General features: G+C 34.0%; 3 protein-coding genes across 3 annotated transcripts; 2 read left to right on the top strand and 1 right to left on the bottom strand.

The window, feature by feature from the left end:
* Nucleotides 1-3,239: 3,239 nt before the first annotated feature.
* Nucleotides 3,240-7,877, top strand: LOC132052772 (metacaspase-1-like). The gene is made up of 5 exons (XM_059444456.1): nt 3,240-3,861; nt 6,132-6,462; nt 6,802-6,922; nt 7,028-7,234; nt 7,601-7,877. The coding sequence occupies exons 1-5, from the start codon at nt 3,483-3,485 to the stop codon at nt 7,658-7,660; spliced, it is 1,098 nt and encodes a 365-aa protein (XP_059300439.1). The 5' UTR covers nt 3,240-3,482; the 3' UTR covers nt 7,661-7,877.
* Nucleotides 7,878-8,020: 143 nt separating this feature from the next.
* LOC132052781 (uncharacterized) lies at nt 8,021-9,120 on the bottom strand. Its single transcript, XM_059444468.1, has 2 exons — nt 8,264-9,120; nt 8,021-8,169 (listed from the first exon to the last, which is right to left on the bottom strand). Exons 1-2 carry the CDS (start codon nt 8,948-8,950, stop codon nt 8,050-8,052), a joined length of 807 nt encoding a protein of 268 aa, XP_059300451.1. The 5' UTR covers nt 8,951-9,120; the 3' UTR covers nt 8,021-8,049.
* Nucleotides 9,121-9,714: 594 nt separating this feature from the next.
* On the top strand, nt 9,715-13,084 carry LOC132052763 (probable pterin-4-alpha-carbinolamine dehydratase, chloroplastic). Its single transcript, XM_059444445.1, has 3 exons — nt 9,715-10,147; nt 11,779-11,974; nt 12,683-13,084. Exons 1-3 carry the CDS (start codon nt 9,797-9,799, stop codon nt 12,772-12,774), a joined length of 639 nt encoding a protein of 212 aa, XP_059300428.1. The 5' UTR covers nt 9,715-9,796; the 3' UTR covers nt 12,775-13,084.
* Nucleotides 13,085-13,928: the final 844 nt, after the last annotated feature.

Here is a 13,928-nt window from a genome sequence, read left to right as displayed (position 1 = left end):
ATGGGGGTAAACGATTGGAAAAATTTTATCCCTGAAGAAAATCTTGCACAAGATAATACTTCCTCCGGTTCAAAATAAGTGTCCACTTAGCCTTTAGCATATCCTTTAAGAAAATACTAATTCGTACAAAAAAAAGTATTTTGAGTAAACTATTCTTAATTAAATACTACCTAATTAATATATTTTTTTATTACATCAAAACTCTTATCTAAATAGGGGTAAATTTGGAAGAAAATAATTGATTGCTTCTTGACTATGTAAGTATACACTTATTTTGAACCAAAATAAAAAGATTAAGTGGACACTTAGGACCCGTTTGGCCATGAGAATTATTCACTTTTTTCCGAAAATGTTTTTCACTTTTTTCAATAATTGGTGTTTGGTCATAAAAATTCCAAATACAACTAACAATCAAAATCTTGTTTTTCACTTGTTCTACTTTTTCCATTTTCTGTTTTGGACCGTTACTTTTTTTTTTTAATTTCAATTTTTACCCTAAAAGTTTTTATTTTTATAAAAAGGACCCTCAAAGTGTTTATTTGTACAACTATATTTATAAAAGTCTTTCAAAGTGTTTATTTTTACAGCTACTTGGTTTAGTTCTTGTTGGGTTTTGTATGGAGTACAAGTGACAGAGAGGGGGTGGGGGTGTGTGTGTACGCACCGGTTATGTTTATTAATTGCTTTGGGTGATTTTGGTAGTTTTTAAAAATTGGAGGTATAAATTATATTTCATGTTTTTTAGAAAAACTACATTTCAACAACCAAATATTATATTACTTGCAAAAACTATGGCCAAACACAACTTCAACTCCAACTCAAACTCCAAAAATTCCAAATAAGTGAGTTCTTTTTTGATTTCTATGGCCAAACGCCTACTTAATATGAACCAGAGGGAGTATAGTGTTTTTTAGTTAAATAATCAAAACTCCGACCCTTTCGATATTAAAAGAAAAGTAAAATGAAAGAAGAAGACCTCTTGGCCAAGTGATGCGGCCAACGTTTACTTTGACCACTTTCTTTTACAATCTTCTTAGTTAACAATTTCCTTTTCTATATCTTGGGAACTCCTAGAGGATGGTTTCAGATATGAATATATATTTAAATGAAAACTTCCTAAAGAAAATTTTCAGGCAATTCTTCCTTTATACAGGCTTTGAGAGGTGACAAGTACTATGTTTACTCCTATGATATATTTGTAATTTTGTATAACCCCTCATATTATTTTAGTGGAAAGATCGAGATTGCTAGGCCTGATTTGTTTTATTAATCAAAACATCTGAATCTTAATATTATCTTCTAATTAATATATATTTAAATATTCACTAAAATTTAGATATCTGAATTTGAATACACGTTTAAATTATAATAAAGGGAAAAGGGTCAAATATACCCCTCTACTTTAGTTTATTGGCTAACTTTGCCTTCCGTTAGCCAAAGTGATCAAATATACCCCTCCGTTAGCCAAAGTATTCACTTATACCCTCAAGTGGATGGAAATCCCCAATTCAACCAAAATTACCCATTTAATTAAAAATAACCATGCCCCATATTATAACCCGCCCGATCCACAAAAAATAATTTCACCCCACCCAAATATATCTCTTTTACGTTCTAAAACATTTCAGTCCATGGAAACTTTTACTTCTAAAACATTTCAGTCCATTTCAGAACGTGGGAAGGACTTGCAACAGTTGAGGCCATGGAAACCTTTTAGTTTGAGTAATAGTAAATCCACATTGAGTTTGAGTAAGTTGTTAATACATGGATGAATATTATGTAGCAAAGAAAGACGATTTATTTTGCACAATTGCTAGCTGATAGTAGATATGACAGAATTCTTGCACTTTTGAGTTTGAGCAATAAGTTATTAAAGGATGGTTGCTATCTAGCCAAAGGAAAATGATTTATTGTGGACAAAATGCTGCCAATTCTTAACAGATAGCAGATATGAAAAAATTCTTGCACTTTTGAGTTTGACTGAATTATTAATACATACTCCATATGTCCCAAAAAGATTGACACTTTTCACTTTTCGAGAGTCAAATTTTTTAATTTTGATCGTGTGATTTAACATAGAATCTTTTATTTTTTCAAAATAATATTTACATATTTGAAAACTACGTAAAAGTACTATCAATCACCATAATTAATAATTTAAAATATTTAAAAAATGTATGAAAAAATTACTGTCAAAGAATAACTCATTTAACTCTCGAAAAATGAAAAATATCAATTTTTTTGAACGGAGGGAGGGAGTAGATGGTTGCTATTAGGCATTAGTCCAAAATTTTGGACAAAGTGCTGCCAATTGATAGCTTACAGCAGATATGGGCAAAATGCCAGCTGTGTTGTCAAGTTGTGCAATTAGCCATGTGTTATCCCTTTGCCATATGATCAATTTGAAAGTTGTGGAGTTAAATAGTACAATTTCTCATCCTAGTCAAGAGTTGCTTAGTAGGTACATTGCTTTACTGACTATATAATTTTGAAATTTTTTAGAACGTCAAAAGAATATATTTAGGTGGGGTGAAATTATTTTTTGTGAGTTGGGACGAGTTATAATATGGGGCATGTGTATTTTTAATTAAATGAGTAATTTTGGTTGAATTGAGAATTTTCATCAAGGGTATAAGTGAACACTTTGGCTAACTATAAGATATTTGATCACTTTAACTAATGGAGGGTAAAGTTAGTCAATAAATTAAAGTAGAGGGTATATTTAACCCTTTTCCCTTTAAGAAATTATATTAAAATCTGAATACTAAATAATCAAGACTGTGTGTTTTCTTTAACATCTAAATACATAAAATTTATCTATGTTTAAAAATTCATAAATTATAAAATTCAACAAAATACTAAATTAATCTTATACTCTTGCGGCATGGTGGTGGTAATGACCACGGGTGATGGTTATGGGTGCCAATAGTGAACAGAAAATTACATCTTTAGCGTAATTTAATTTAATAAATTACATAATATTTGTACCTTTCGTCCCAATTTATGTGATACACTTTCCTTTTTAATCTGATAACAAAAGAATGATACATTTTTATATTTAGAAATAATTTAACTTAAAACTTCTCCTTTTAACCTTAATGAAATGATTTATAGTCATATAAATATCAAATATATGTGATTTGTTCCGTGACTAATCAAACTATATCACATACAAATTGTGAAGGGAGAGTAACTTATTTTATTTTTTTAATTATCAAATTATTATGAGTAGACATTAGAGTAGACTGCAGGGGAAGCAGCAGTCTGCATGAAAGTCAACCTGCGAGCCATCGTCGATCTCCTCCTCCATTCTCTCCTTCCTACCAACTCCCACTTTCCACTTTCTCTTTTTTTCTTTTAATCTATATATAAGTTGACGCCTTTTCTTTCACCCACCAATATCTTAATCGAATTTCTCATCATCATTGTTTAAGTAGTAGTATTAATTTTGTGGCTTTTTCTAGCTCATTGGAAAAAGAAAGATGATGCTTGTGAACTGTACCAACTGCCACACACCCTTACAACTCCCACAGGGAGCAAAGTCTATACGCTGCGCTATCTGTCGAGCCATAACACTCATCGCGGACCCTCACAGTAGTCCAGCACCACCACCACCACCAGCTTCCGTTTACAACAACAATTACTATCCTCCGGCCCCTGCCCTGTCTCCTTATAATTACCACTCAACTTCCGGTTCTTCGTCGTCGTCGCGCAGTGGCCGAAAGAGAGCTGTGATTGTTGGGATTTCCTATAAGAACACCAGGAATGAACTCAAGGGGTGCGTTAATGATGCTAAATGTATGTGGTTCTTGCTCACCAATCGCTTCAAATTTCCTCAAGACTCCATTCTCATGCTTACCGGTATAAGTTTTTTTTCCCATCTTTGTTTCCTTTTCAATTGATCTATTTGACTGCATTTGATTTGAATACAATATGTCCCTTTTTAATTTTCCCCTTTTATGATCTTTGAACTGGTATTCACTTAACTTTGACTTGTTTTTGAGGTAATTTTGAATTATTTTGCAATGCATTGTGCCCCTTTTTCCAAAGGAATTACATTAATCACTTCTGACCTCTAGCTATAAGAAATTCGAGAATTTTCATCTTGTTTGTTAAATTTCAGAAACCGGGTTCGAGAACCAATACTTTCTTTGTCCAATTTATGTGGTGCAATTCAAATTTCGAGAGTCAAACAGTTTAAATTTGATTGTGAATTCGGGTATGGAATCTTTAAATATTTTTATACAATTTATATATTTGGAAACTACATAAAAAGTACTATAAGTCACAATAATTGATAATTCAAAATATATAAACAATATATGATAAGATTACGGTAAAAAAAAAAAAAAAGACTTTTTTGAATCTCAAAATCCGAAAGATGCCACATAAATTGGACAAAGGGAGTATTTTGGAGTACAGGAGGAAGGGCGACCGTAAAATTTACCTTTCTTACATTTTACTGAATTATACTATAGTTTGTGTTGGCTTTGTAGTGAATAGTACCCAGTGCCAGACAAAAGACCTTGTAATTGCAGAAACTCAAAATATTGAGTCCAAAATCAAAATTAGGTTCTCTATTCGTAGTAAGGATGTTAATAGCTCAGTTGGTTGACTAACTGAACTTTCACCTTATTAGTGAGGATTCGAATCTCCGTGTTGTATTCCCCTTCCCCTACTGTAATAAATAAATAAAAGGTTCTCTATCCGCCATCAAACCACTGCAATGTTTAATAAATATCAAAACAAACTAACATCGTCTACGTATTTCATCGTCCTTGGTTTTTCTCCTTGTACGAGAACTTTTGATCTTTCAGAAAAGTAAAAACAAGTGATTTAGACCTGACTAATGGAAAAGTATTTTTCAGTTCTTTATCTACAAAAAAAGCTAGACCACTTTATCTGTAACCTTTTCTCTTGGTTCTTCTCATATGAACTTTTCGTATGCTTCATTATCAATTTTTTATTTAGTTTGGTCCTTTGTGTTATCAAATCTCTTACTCCTTTTTGTAGACACACATCACCACTGTGTTCTTACCAACCAAATCTTGGGTTTCCATTCTTCAGCTTAAGCTAGTATGATAGTTAGAGATTATGTTGTAGTTACTACAAACTAGTTTCAAGAATTCAAATTTCTATAACAAATCGTATTTAAACAATAATGTGGTATTTTCTTTATCAGCTAGGAGTAACTTTTAGCTACAGTTTAGTCAGACAAAGTCAAATTAACTTCTAAAACTGTGATTAATCAAATGTATTCCATAAGAGGAGACAAGAGGGAAGAACACGAGGAAACAGAGGGAATAACCTTTAACAAAATACTCCCTCTATCCCAATTTATGTGGCACCATTTCCTTTTTAGTCTGTCCCAAAAAAAAAAAAATATCAACTTTCTATGTTTAGAAACAATTTAACTTTATGAGATGATTTACAGCCACACATTCATATAAGGCTTGTTTTGAACCACACATTTTAAAAGTCTTCCTTTCTTTCTTAACCTCCGTGCCAAGTCAAATGGTGCCACATAAATTGGGACAGAGGGAGTAATTTCTTAGAAGGTAATGCTCAATATGCTCTTTATTTTCTGCTTCACACCTTTGTGTGACAATCACAGCTTTCTCCAAAAGAGTGTGCTGATGTAATAGAGAAGTGAGACGACACTGCTGGAACAAGCAGCTGATGTCTCGTATACTTAACATTAATGGAGTTGACCTTATTACATTTGCCATCATTACTTCATCATCTGAAAACATTGTACAGGCTTCCCAAAAGAGTAACAGAAGTTTATTAGTATATAAAGAACATCCTTGAAATAGAAGTCTCCTACCTTTCCGTGTTCTAAAATCTTGAAGACTTCGTACATTCTTGTAGGTGGCTGAGTGTTACTTTATGCTCTCATGTTTGGTGTCTTGGGAATAATTCATAAAGGCTATGCCATTTTTTCTCTTTCAGTTTTGATTCTGCGTAAGTTTTTGCGAGGAGATGTGATGGGGAGTGAGGATATAGGCCAATAAGTTTTCTAATTGAATTATATACCATTGCATGTTGTCATGTTATATAATATGGATAAACTCACTATTAGTTAATCCTAACTCTGAAATCTCCATTTTCCTGTGGAAGAATACTTTCAGAAGAAGAGAGAGACCCATACAGAATTCCAACAAAACATAATATAAGAATGGCAATGTACTGGCTTGTGCAAGGTTGTCAGGCAGGGGATTCTCTGGTGTTTCATTATTCTGGTCATGGCTCACAACAAAGAAATTACACCGGAGATGAAGTTGATGGGTTCGATGAAACACTTTGCCCCTTGGATTTTGAAACCCAAGGAATGATCGTTGATGATGAAATTAATGCAACAATTGTTAGGCCTCTACCCCGTGGGGCTAAGCTTCACGCTATTATAGATGCTTGTCACAGTGGTACTATGCTTGATCTACCATTTCTTTGTAGGATGGACAGGTCTGTAGCACCACGTTCTTTTTCTGCTTAATGCTAGTTTGTGAAATCTAAGACCTTTTCAGAAATGTATTTATGGGATAATTACATATTTAGGCCTCTCAAGAGAATAATAGCCAGCAAATGTATAGGTTATCTATATTAAGTATAATATACTGATAATATACATATTGGATACACAAAATATACATATAATATAAATAAATATACTTATAAAATACCTAATCAGTATAGGTTTTGATATTTTGGGTAGCGGCCGTAAGTAATTTCGCAACGGACCAAAAATGAAAAAAGCCCTATTTTTATACCTATTATCTCATATTTGATGCCCTTTGGTTACAGGACTGGACATTATGTATGGGAAGATCATCGTCCTCGATCAGGAGCATGGAAAGGAACAAGTGGGGGAGAGGTCATATCCTTTAGCGGTTGTGATGATGATCAAACCTCTGCTGATACAGATGTAAAATTCCTGCATCTTCCTAAATTTTTGAATTCCGGATATCGAAATTAATCCATTAAATCAATTTAACTAAGGCAATTATATGAACCTTCTGATTGATGGCAGAGTTTGTCCAAGGTCACTTCAACTGGTGCCATGACCTTTTCCTTCATCCAAGCAATCGAGCATGGACAAGGAACTACGTATGGAGGTATTCTAAATGCAATGAGATCTTCGATTAGAAGTTCTGATAATGGTCTAGGGGGTGGCATTGTGACATCCCTTCTGACAATGTTGATTACTGGAGGAAGTGTTGGCATTGGAATGAGACAGGTACCTTTTGCTTACAGAATATGTTTGTTTAAGTCAACTGTTTAGATCATCATAGAAATAGATTTAAGTGCCAGAATTAGAAAAAAGAGTGTGTTTTTAGGTAAAAAGAATTTAAGAAGAATGCCGGGACTGGATATAGAATAGGTTCATTTGTAACCAATTGCTAATGGTGCAAAGAATGGCATGACTGATAGCTTTTACTCAAAACATTCTCTCTCAAAAAAAGAATCTTTATTTTTCAATGAAAAATACTCCTTTGTTTCTTCTCATCAGTATCAGTCCAATCATAGACTTTGAAACATAAGTGTCTATTTATATGGAATCAATATTTGATGTCAAAATTGTTGTCGTCATTTTTTGCTGCAGGAGCCACAGTTGACAGCCAATGAGCCATTTGATGTGTATACCAAACCATTTTCATTGTAGTATCTTATCAAGCAACAGTACCAAGCTATGGTTGTCAACTTTTCATATGGCTTTGGATGTGGAATTCCTGTACAGTTACTAGAAGGCACTCTTAGAGTATTAAGATTCTGAAGTTCTTCAATTTCACATAAGTTAATCATTCATGTAAAACTGTGATTGTTGTAGTAGGAATTTCATCGAAATTGCTGGAGTATAAATTCACATCTGTGCTTTCCCAGTTTTCTTTTATAATTCCTCCCCAGCCCCCAGGAAATCAATAGACCATCCAATAAAAGCATAAGATTAACTTAAAGTAATTTAAGAGGGCGAAAATATTTAAAGCAAATCTAAGTAAATGAACTATGTAAGACATCAACAGTAGAATTACTCCTATTCAGTATCCCGTTTCTTTACAAACTCACATCTGTGTTCTGATCATTGATTCTTGCCTCTTCCTGGGCATCGTTTCTCAGTAAAATGCATTGCCTCTTGTACCTTAAATCATCTTTGGAAGCCATATCTTGAAACACCTACAAACACAAAGATAATCAAACGTCCATCTGCAGAGAAAGTTTAAAGGCTCGTTTTTTTAGGACGTAACAAGAAGAAGAAAAGATCAAATACCTTCTTTTCATCATGAGAGAGTTTTGACCATATCTTACTCAACCTTTTGCTTGTTTCTCCAAATGAAGAATGCTTGACCTTATCCCAAGTTGCCATCACAAAGAAAGAGTAAGAATTGCAGGGCTTAATTGGATAACTACGCCGTTCAAGAATTCTTTCCAACAAATCCACTTCTCCTCTACCTTTATTTTTCCTCCTTTTTCTGTTCCTTGGAATCAAAGCGCCTTGGAACACCCTATAACTGCGAGGAGAATAATCCACAGGAGACAAAATTCCACTTCTCAACCTTGTTACAATGATGCCTCTTTCACCATTATCATTATTACCTTGTTGCTTTTGGATGGTCCAATTGTGTTCTTGATCCTTATTATCAGGGGTTGAAATGGAATCAGGAGTCGCGTATGAAGATGGACTAGACATGGGATCAAACGGGGTTTGAATTTCCGCGGGATTTAAATCGGGAAAAGGAACAGCATTGTAGTAATCTTCTTTGTGATGAAAGTTGAATTGAATAGAGAACTGTAAATTGGCAGTGTCGCCTTGGACTTGAATGGTGTCACCACTCAAGAAACCGCTTAACTGAAGAGGATTAACAGGGTGACATGGTGTTGAAGGAGTAGACTCCATAGATTTGGACATAATGGTTAAATCAGTATAGCGCGCCAAATTTTCGTCATTTTGTTTCATCACGCCGGTTTTTATTTTGTTAGAACTAATAAAGGATATGTCTTTTCCGCACAAAGGCACCTCTTCAGTTATGTCTTCTTGGCATTATTTAAATTTCCTCTGCCCGATACAAAATATAGTACTCACTGTTTTATTAGAATAATTAATAATTGTGCAATTTGAATGGAAAATAGGGAGGTACAACTAGTAAGTAACATTATTAGCTCCTGTTTGATCATAGATTTTGGAAGTTTTTCTAAAAAAAAAATCTTTGTCCGTGTAATTTGATCAATTTTTGAAAGAGAAGGAAAAAAAAAATCCAAGTTCCAAAAAGACCGCTTTGGGTGAATTTTTTTTTTCTAAACTTCTAATTTTTTTTCTTTTACTTCAAAATTTTTATTTTCAAGTGTCACAAATTCTATGGCCAAATGCAAGCTTAGAATGTTGTTAAATTTAACTTCCTACTATTTTAATTGGTTGTGACTTTGTAATGCTGGAATTTTTTCTTTCTAATTCCACCGAGGAAACATTGCTCAACCAAAATACCACCACAAAACATTGATTAAAATCAAATACTTATTCTACATGACTACATCCACGAGGACCAATAAGAAGATAAGGAAAAAAAAGAAAAAAAGAAAAAAAAAAAAAAAAGGAGCAAAAGAAAAGCACAAAATCTGTGGTTGTCCATGTAGATATACGGCCAGTAATTTGCCACGTTGGACTCACGAGTAAAGAAAAACCGTTTAAGTTTCCTGAACCGGATGCTAATTGTCGAACCGACCGGTTCCTTCAAACACTTCTAGATAAAACCACCACCACCATATCCTCTATCATCTGCAATAGTAAGAGCAGAGCAGAGCAGTAATGGCTACTACAACTCATCTTTGTTTTTCTCCATCTATTTCAGTTTCTTCTGTCTCTTCACACAAATACCAAAAAGCTAACTTTCTTATTCCCAAGACAAGTCAATCTCGAAGAATTAGCACGATAATACGTTGCAATACAGACCCATTGGGTGATTTTGGGGCAAGAGACCCATTTCCAGAGGAAATAGAGAGTCAATTTGGTAGCAAGGTTTTGGGTTTTTCAGACACGGAGCACAAAATTCTAATTCCAACTGCTTCTGCTTTGTCACTTGCTCAGCAAGAATGCACTGTTATCTCTCCTGATCAGACTCCCTTGTCGGATTATGAAGCTCGCCAGCTTCTATTTAAGGTCAGTTATACCAATTATTAGTAATTATATATTCCACCATGTTTTTGTTTCTGTCGTTGTATTTAGGCATAATATGTAGATAGACACTTAAACTTGGCCTCTACCGGCAACTAAATACTTTAACTTTGATAATGCATATCTAGACACCTAATTTCGTCCCCACTGTGTTAGTGAAACACTCCAACTCACAAAATGATCATCTAGACCTCCAAAGTTTATGTGCCACGTCAGGGCCATGCGTTCACTAGATACAGTGGGGATGTATTGAGGTGTCTAGATGTGCATTCTCAAAGTTGGAGCTTTTAGTTGTCAGTTGAGGTCAGGTTAAGGTGTCTTATTATGTCTTATGCCTTGTATTTATGCCTGCTATCAGTATATTCTTAAATCTTGATTTATATGAAGTTAGTTTGTCGATTGGATGATAACATTGGCCAGACAGAATAAGGAGCAGTTTGGCCATTAGAATTATGCTCTTTTTCTCAGAATAATTTTCACTTTATTTCAAAATCAGAGTTTGGTTATAAAATTTTCAAATCCAATTTCGAGTTGGATTCCAAAATTTGAAAAACTGCTCCAAACATGTTTTCCAACTCAATCTTCACAAATTCCAAATAAAGTGTTCTCTTCTCTTCTTTACAGAAAGTATAACCAAATGCAATTCCATCTTCAACTCCAACAAGTTCCAAATAAAGTGAAAATATTTGGAATTTATGGTCAAATGCCTATTAAATATTACTGTACTACTTCTCCCGTTTCATTGTTTGACTAGGCACAATATGTATATAGTAGTATTACATTATAGATGATGGAAAAGAATTTAAGGCTGTGGTTGGAAGTTAATTTCACGAAATACCTCTTTAAAATTTGAATACTTAAAAGGACTTGAATTGATGAAAGTTGTGAAGTTTTTTGTTCAAAAAAAAGTTATGAAGTTGTGTACTTTGTAAAAAATAAAAACTATTCGTGGAGAGTATTTTGAGAAGTAAAAATAGAAAATGTAATGTAAGTTAAACCAGGTGAAGTACATCTTCACTGGAATATTTCTTGCTAACTCTTCGAATGATTTCCAAAAGTTTATACTCTCTTCAATAATTAGTGACTATCAATTGAGAGAGCAGAATGTTAGCCTAGTATATTTCTTCTTGTTTCAGAGCCAGGATTTTGGAGGGATGGGGGACTTATAAGATTTACGAGAAGAACTTCAAATTGTGAATCATTTAGCCAGGGTTTATTAGGGCTAGGGTATATTTCTCCCAGGAAATTCTAGAAATGGGAAAAGTTTTAGAACGTAAGAAGCTAGAGCCCAAGCTCCATCATTTTTCTTCAACAGAATACCCTTTAATGGAACGACGTTGGACAGGTAGAAACTCCGAAAGCAATCTTTAAGGCTCTTAGTATTGAACCCATTATATTTAAAGTTATGGGTTCATATCTAGTACTTGTTGCAATTTTAGTGGATTTTTACACATAAATTTATAGTCCGCATAGAAAGTACTGGGTTCAAATGAACCTGCTATCTGTGAGCTGCATACGCCCCTGAACACACACTTTGTTGTGGATAAATGAAAAGCAAACAAATTATAACGTACAATTTGTTCTTCAGTTTTCTTCTCTCATCCATATGGCTGCAGGTTGTTGGCTGGAAACTATCACGTGAAGATGGGCTGCTTAAACTACAATGTACATGGAAATTAAGAGACTTCAACTGTGGGGTTGAACTGATCAATAGAATAGGCAAGGTGTTGGAAGGCACAGGGCACCTCCCCACACTTCATCAATTAGAACAGTCTAATCAAGTTCATGCTGAGCTGTGGACTCCTTCCATTGGTGAGTACACTTTCTCAGTCGTTCCTCTCCCTCCTCCTCCTCCCCCTTTTTTTTAGTCATCTTGTTTACAAATTCACATGTAGGGTGTTTTAAGTGATAATAATACAAACTTACAGGAAGAAAAGGGTAAGAATACTTGGCAAATTAGGTTTCTTACCGAATTTGCTCCATCTAGGCATGCAAATCATAATTTTCCTTGTGAAACAGATATATGCCTTATTTTTCGGTATAAGGGCGTTTCCCTTTGATTAAAAGCAGTTTTTCAATTGAACCTTAGAATAGGCAGTTTACACTTTACCGGGAGGGACTCTCATTGTTTTCAAAAAGCGGTAGTAGTTCATACACTGGGAAATCAATTGATCTATGGTAAAAACTTCAAATTTTAGTCCTTTCGTAACCATGTTTTTAGGTTGGATTATTTGACCTCGCATGAACTAAATCCGAAGTGTGGTGTCGGTGGGAATTTTGAAATGATACTTTCCGACTAGCAAATATTTTAGAAAATCCTTTAACCTGAATGTTTCATGTCTATAATCAGACATACTCTGTTTCATAGATTTTATGACATACCAATACAATGTGTTTTTGATAATCTCTTTGCACTATAATGATTTTCTTGCACTATAATGATTTTCATAGTTAATGATTGTTGTCTCTTTTACTTGTTTTGGACTTATTTAATGATCATTTGTGGTACTCTAATTGCAGGAGGTTTGAGCATGAATGATTTCATTGTAGCTGCTAAAATTGATCAGATAAAGACATCAGACCTTGTCCCAAGAAAACGAGTCTGGGCATGATCAGATATATAGCTTTGCGAACCGCACCAATTACAGTTTCCAGAATTACATTCGCTTATTCTTTTCAGCGATAAAACCTTGTCTAAGCAATGGCATGGATTTTATTGCATTGATTTTGTATTAAGCTTTAGAACTAATAAGATACTACCTGCATTTACAATAGAGATTAGAGATAATGGTTTGCCATAATCTAATTCTCGGAACCAATTGCAGAAGCATTAATAGCAGATTTATCTTGAAATGTGATGGAAAAATATAGATAGTAAAAACATATCTTCTTTTCAAAGGAGTAATGTTCTCCATCTGAAAATCTGTGTTCAATTATAATGAAGTTTTGACTTTTACTCAGAGAGTCGTGTCCAAACCAAAATCATACACCTAAATTGCGACCGAAGGAATAGACTTTTCTTTAAAATGAAAAAATAAATACACTAAAATAGAGAGACAAAACGAAGTCTATACCGGGGAGAGTGTTTGAGTCAAAAATCGTACTTTGCCCAAATAGTTAAATTTGTATTGAAAGTTAAATAAGGTTAACCACAGTTGGTAGTAATTTGATAAAAATAGTTAAAAACGGACAAGCTAGTTATTAAAGGTTGATAAAGAATAAGTAAATAAAAAGAAAGAGTGAACTTATGCCAACTGTGATGAATAGCAGTAATGAATTTCTCATTTGCCCAGAAGGAACAAGAACTTGACCATAAGAGAATCAATATAACAATAATTGCAGAAATTAATCCATAATAGTGTATTTTTCAATAAGTATTTGATGCCTAGATATACAAGCGAAAGTTCTATTTATAGGTATTTGGTCCTATCTGGTGCCTTTCCCGTTGTGTGCACGTAATGCCCATCATTAATTGTAATGATGATCATTTAATTCCTTGATTCTTGTTGTCAGAAACCGTTTTCGCCGTTACTGTATTGACTCCATTTAATGCGTAATTAAGAGGATATTATATGTTGTTCCCGTTGATGTTCTTTTTGTTGACCATGTCATCGGTATCAGTTACCTATTCGTCAATGCCGTGCTCGGCGTTATCATCTGATCTTGCTATGACATTGTATTTAACCGACACGTGTCAACTATATGTTAGTCCATGTGTTAGGTGCGATTTTCACCTATACAGATAGTCCCTCAATTTTCGGGTTCA

This window comes from Lycium ferocissimum, chromosome 1, assembly GCF_029784015.1.
Source record: "Lycium ferocissimum isolate CSIRO_LF1 chromosome 1, AGI_CSIRO_Lferr_CH_V1, whole genome shotgun sequence".
Classification (NCBI taxonomy): domain Eukaryota; kingdom Viridiplantae; phylum Streptophyta; class Magnoliopsida; order Solanales; family Solanaceae; genus Lycium; species Lycium ferocissimum.
This window is presented reverse-complemented; position numbering and strand designations above follow the sequence as displayed.

Bases quoted from the DNA above. Each gene is read 5' to 3' on its own strand.
- LOC132052772 (XM_059444456.1), top strand. From the start codon at position 3,483: ATGATGCTTGTGAACTGTACCAACTGCCACACACCCTTACAACTCCCA. The intron at 6,463-6,801 runs GTCTGTAGCACC...CTTTGGTTACAG, and splicing joins TTTCTTTGTAGGATGGACAG to GACTGGACATTATGTATGGG. The intron at 6,923-7,027 runs GTAAAATTCCTG...GATTGATGGCAG, and splicing joins AAACCTCTGCTGATACAGAT to AGTTTGTCCAAGGTCACTTC.
- LOC132052781 (XM_059444468.1), bottom strand. From the start codon at position 8,950: ATGAAACAAAATGACGAAAATTTGGCGCGCTATACTGATTTAACCATT. The intron at 8,170-8,263 runs GTATTTGATCTT...TTGTGTTTGTAG, and splicing joins TCTCTCATGATGAAAAGAAG to GTGTTTCAAGATATGGCTTC.
- LOC132052763 (XM_059444445.1), top strand. From the start codon at position 9,797: ATGGCTACTACAACTCATCTTTGTTTTTCTCCATCTATTTCAGTTTCT. The intron at 10,148-11,778 runs GTCAGTTATACC...ATATGGCTGCAG, and splicing joins CTCGCCAGCTTCTATTTAAG to GTTGTTGGCTGGAAACTATC. The intron at 11,975-12,682 runs GTGAGTACACTT...CTCTAATTGCAG, and splicing joins GCTGTGGACTCCTTCCATTG to GAGGTTTGAGCATGAATGAT.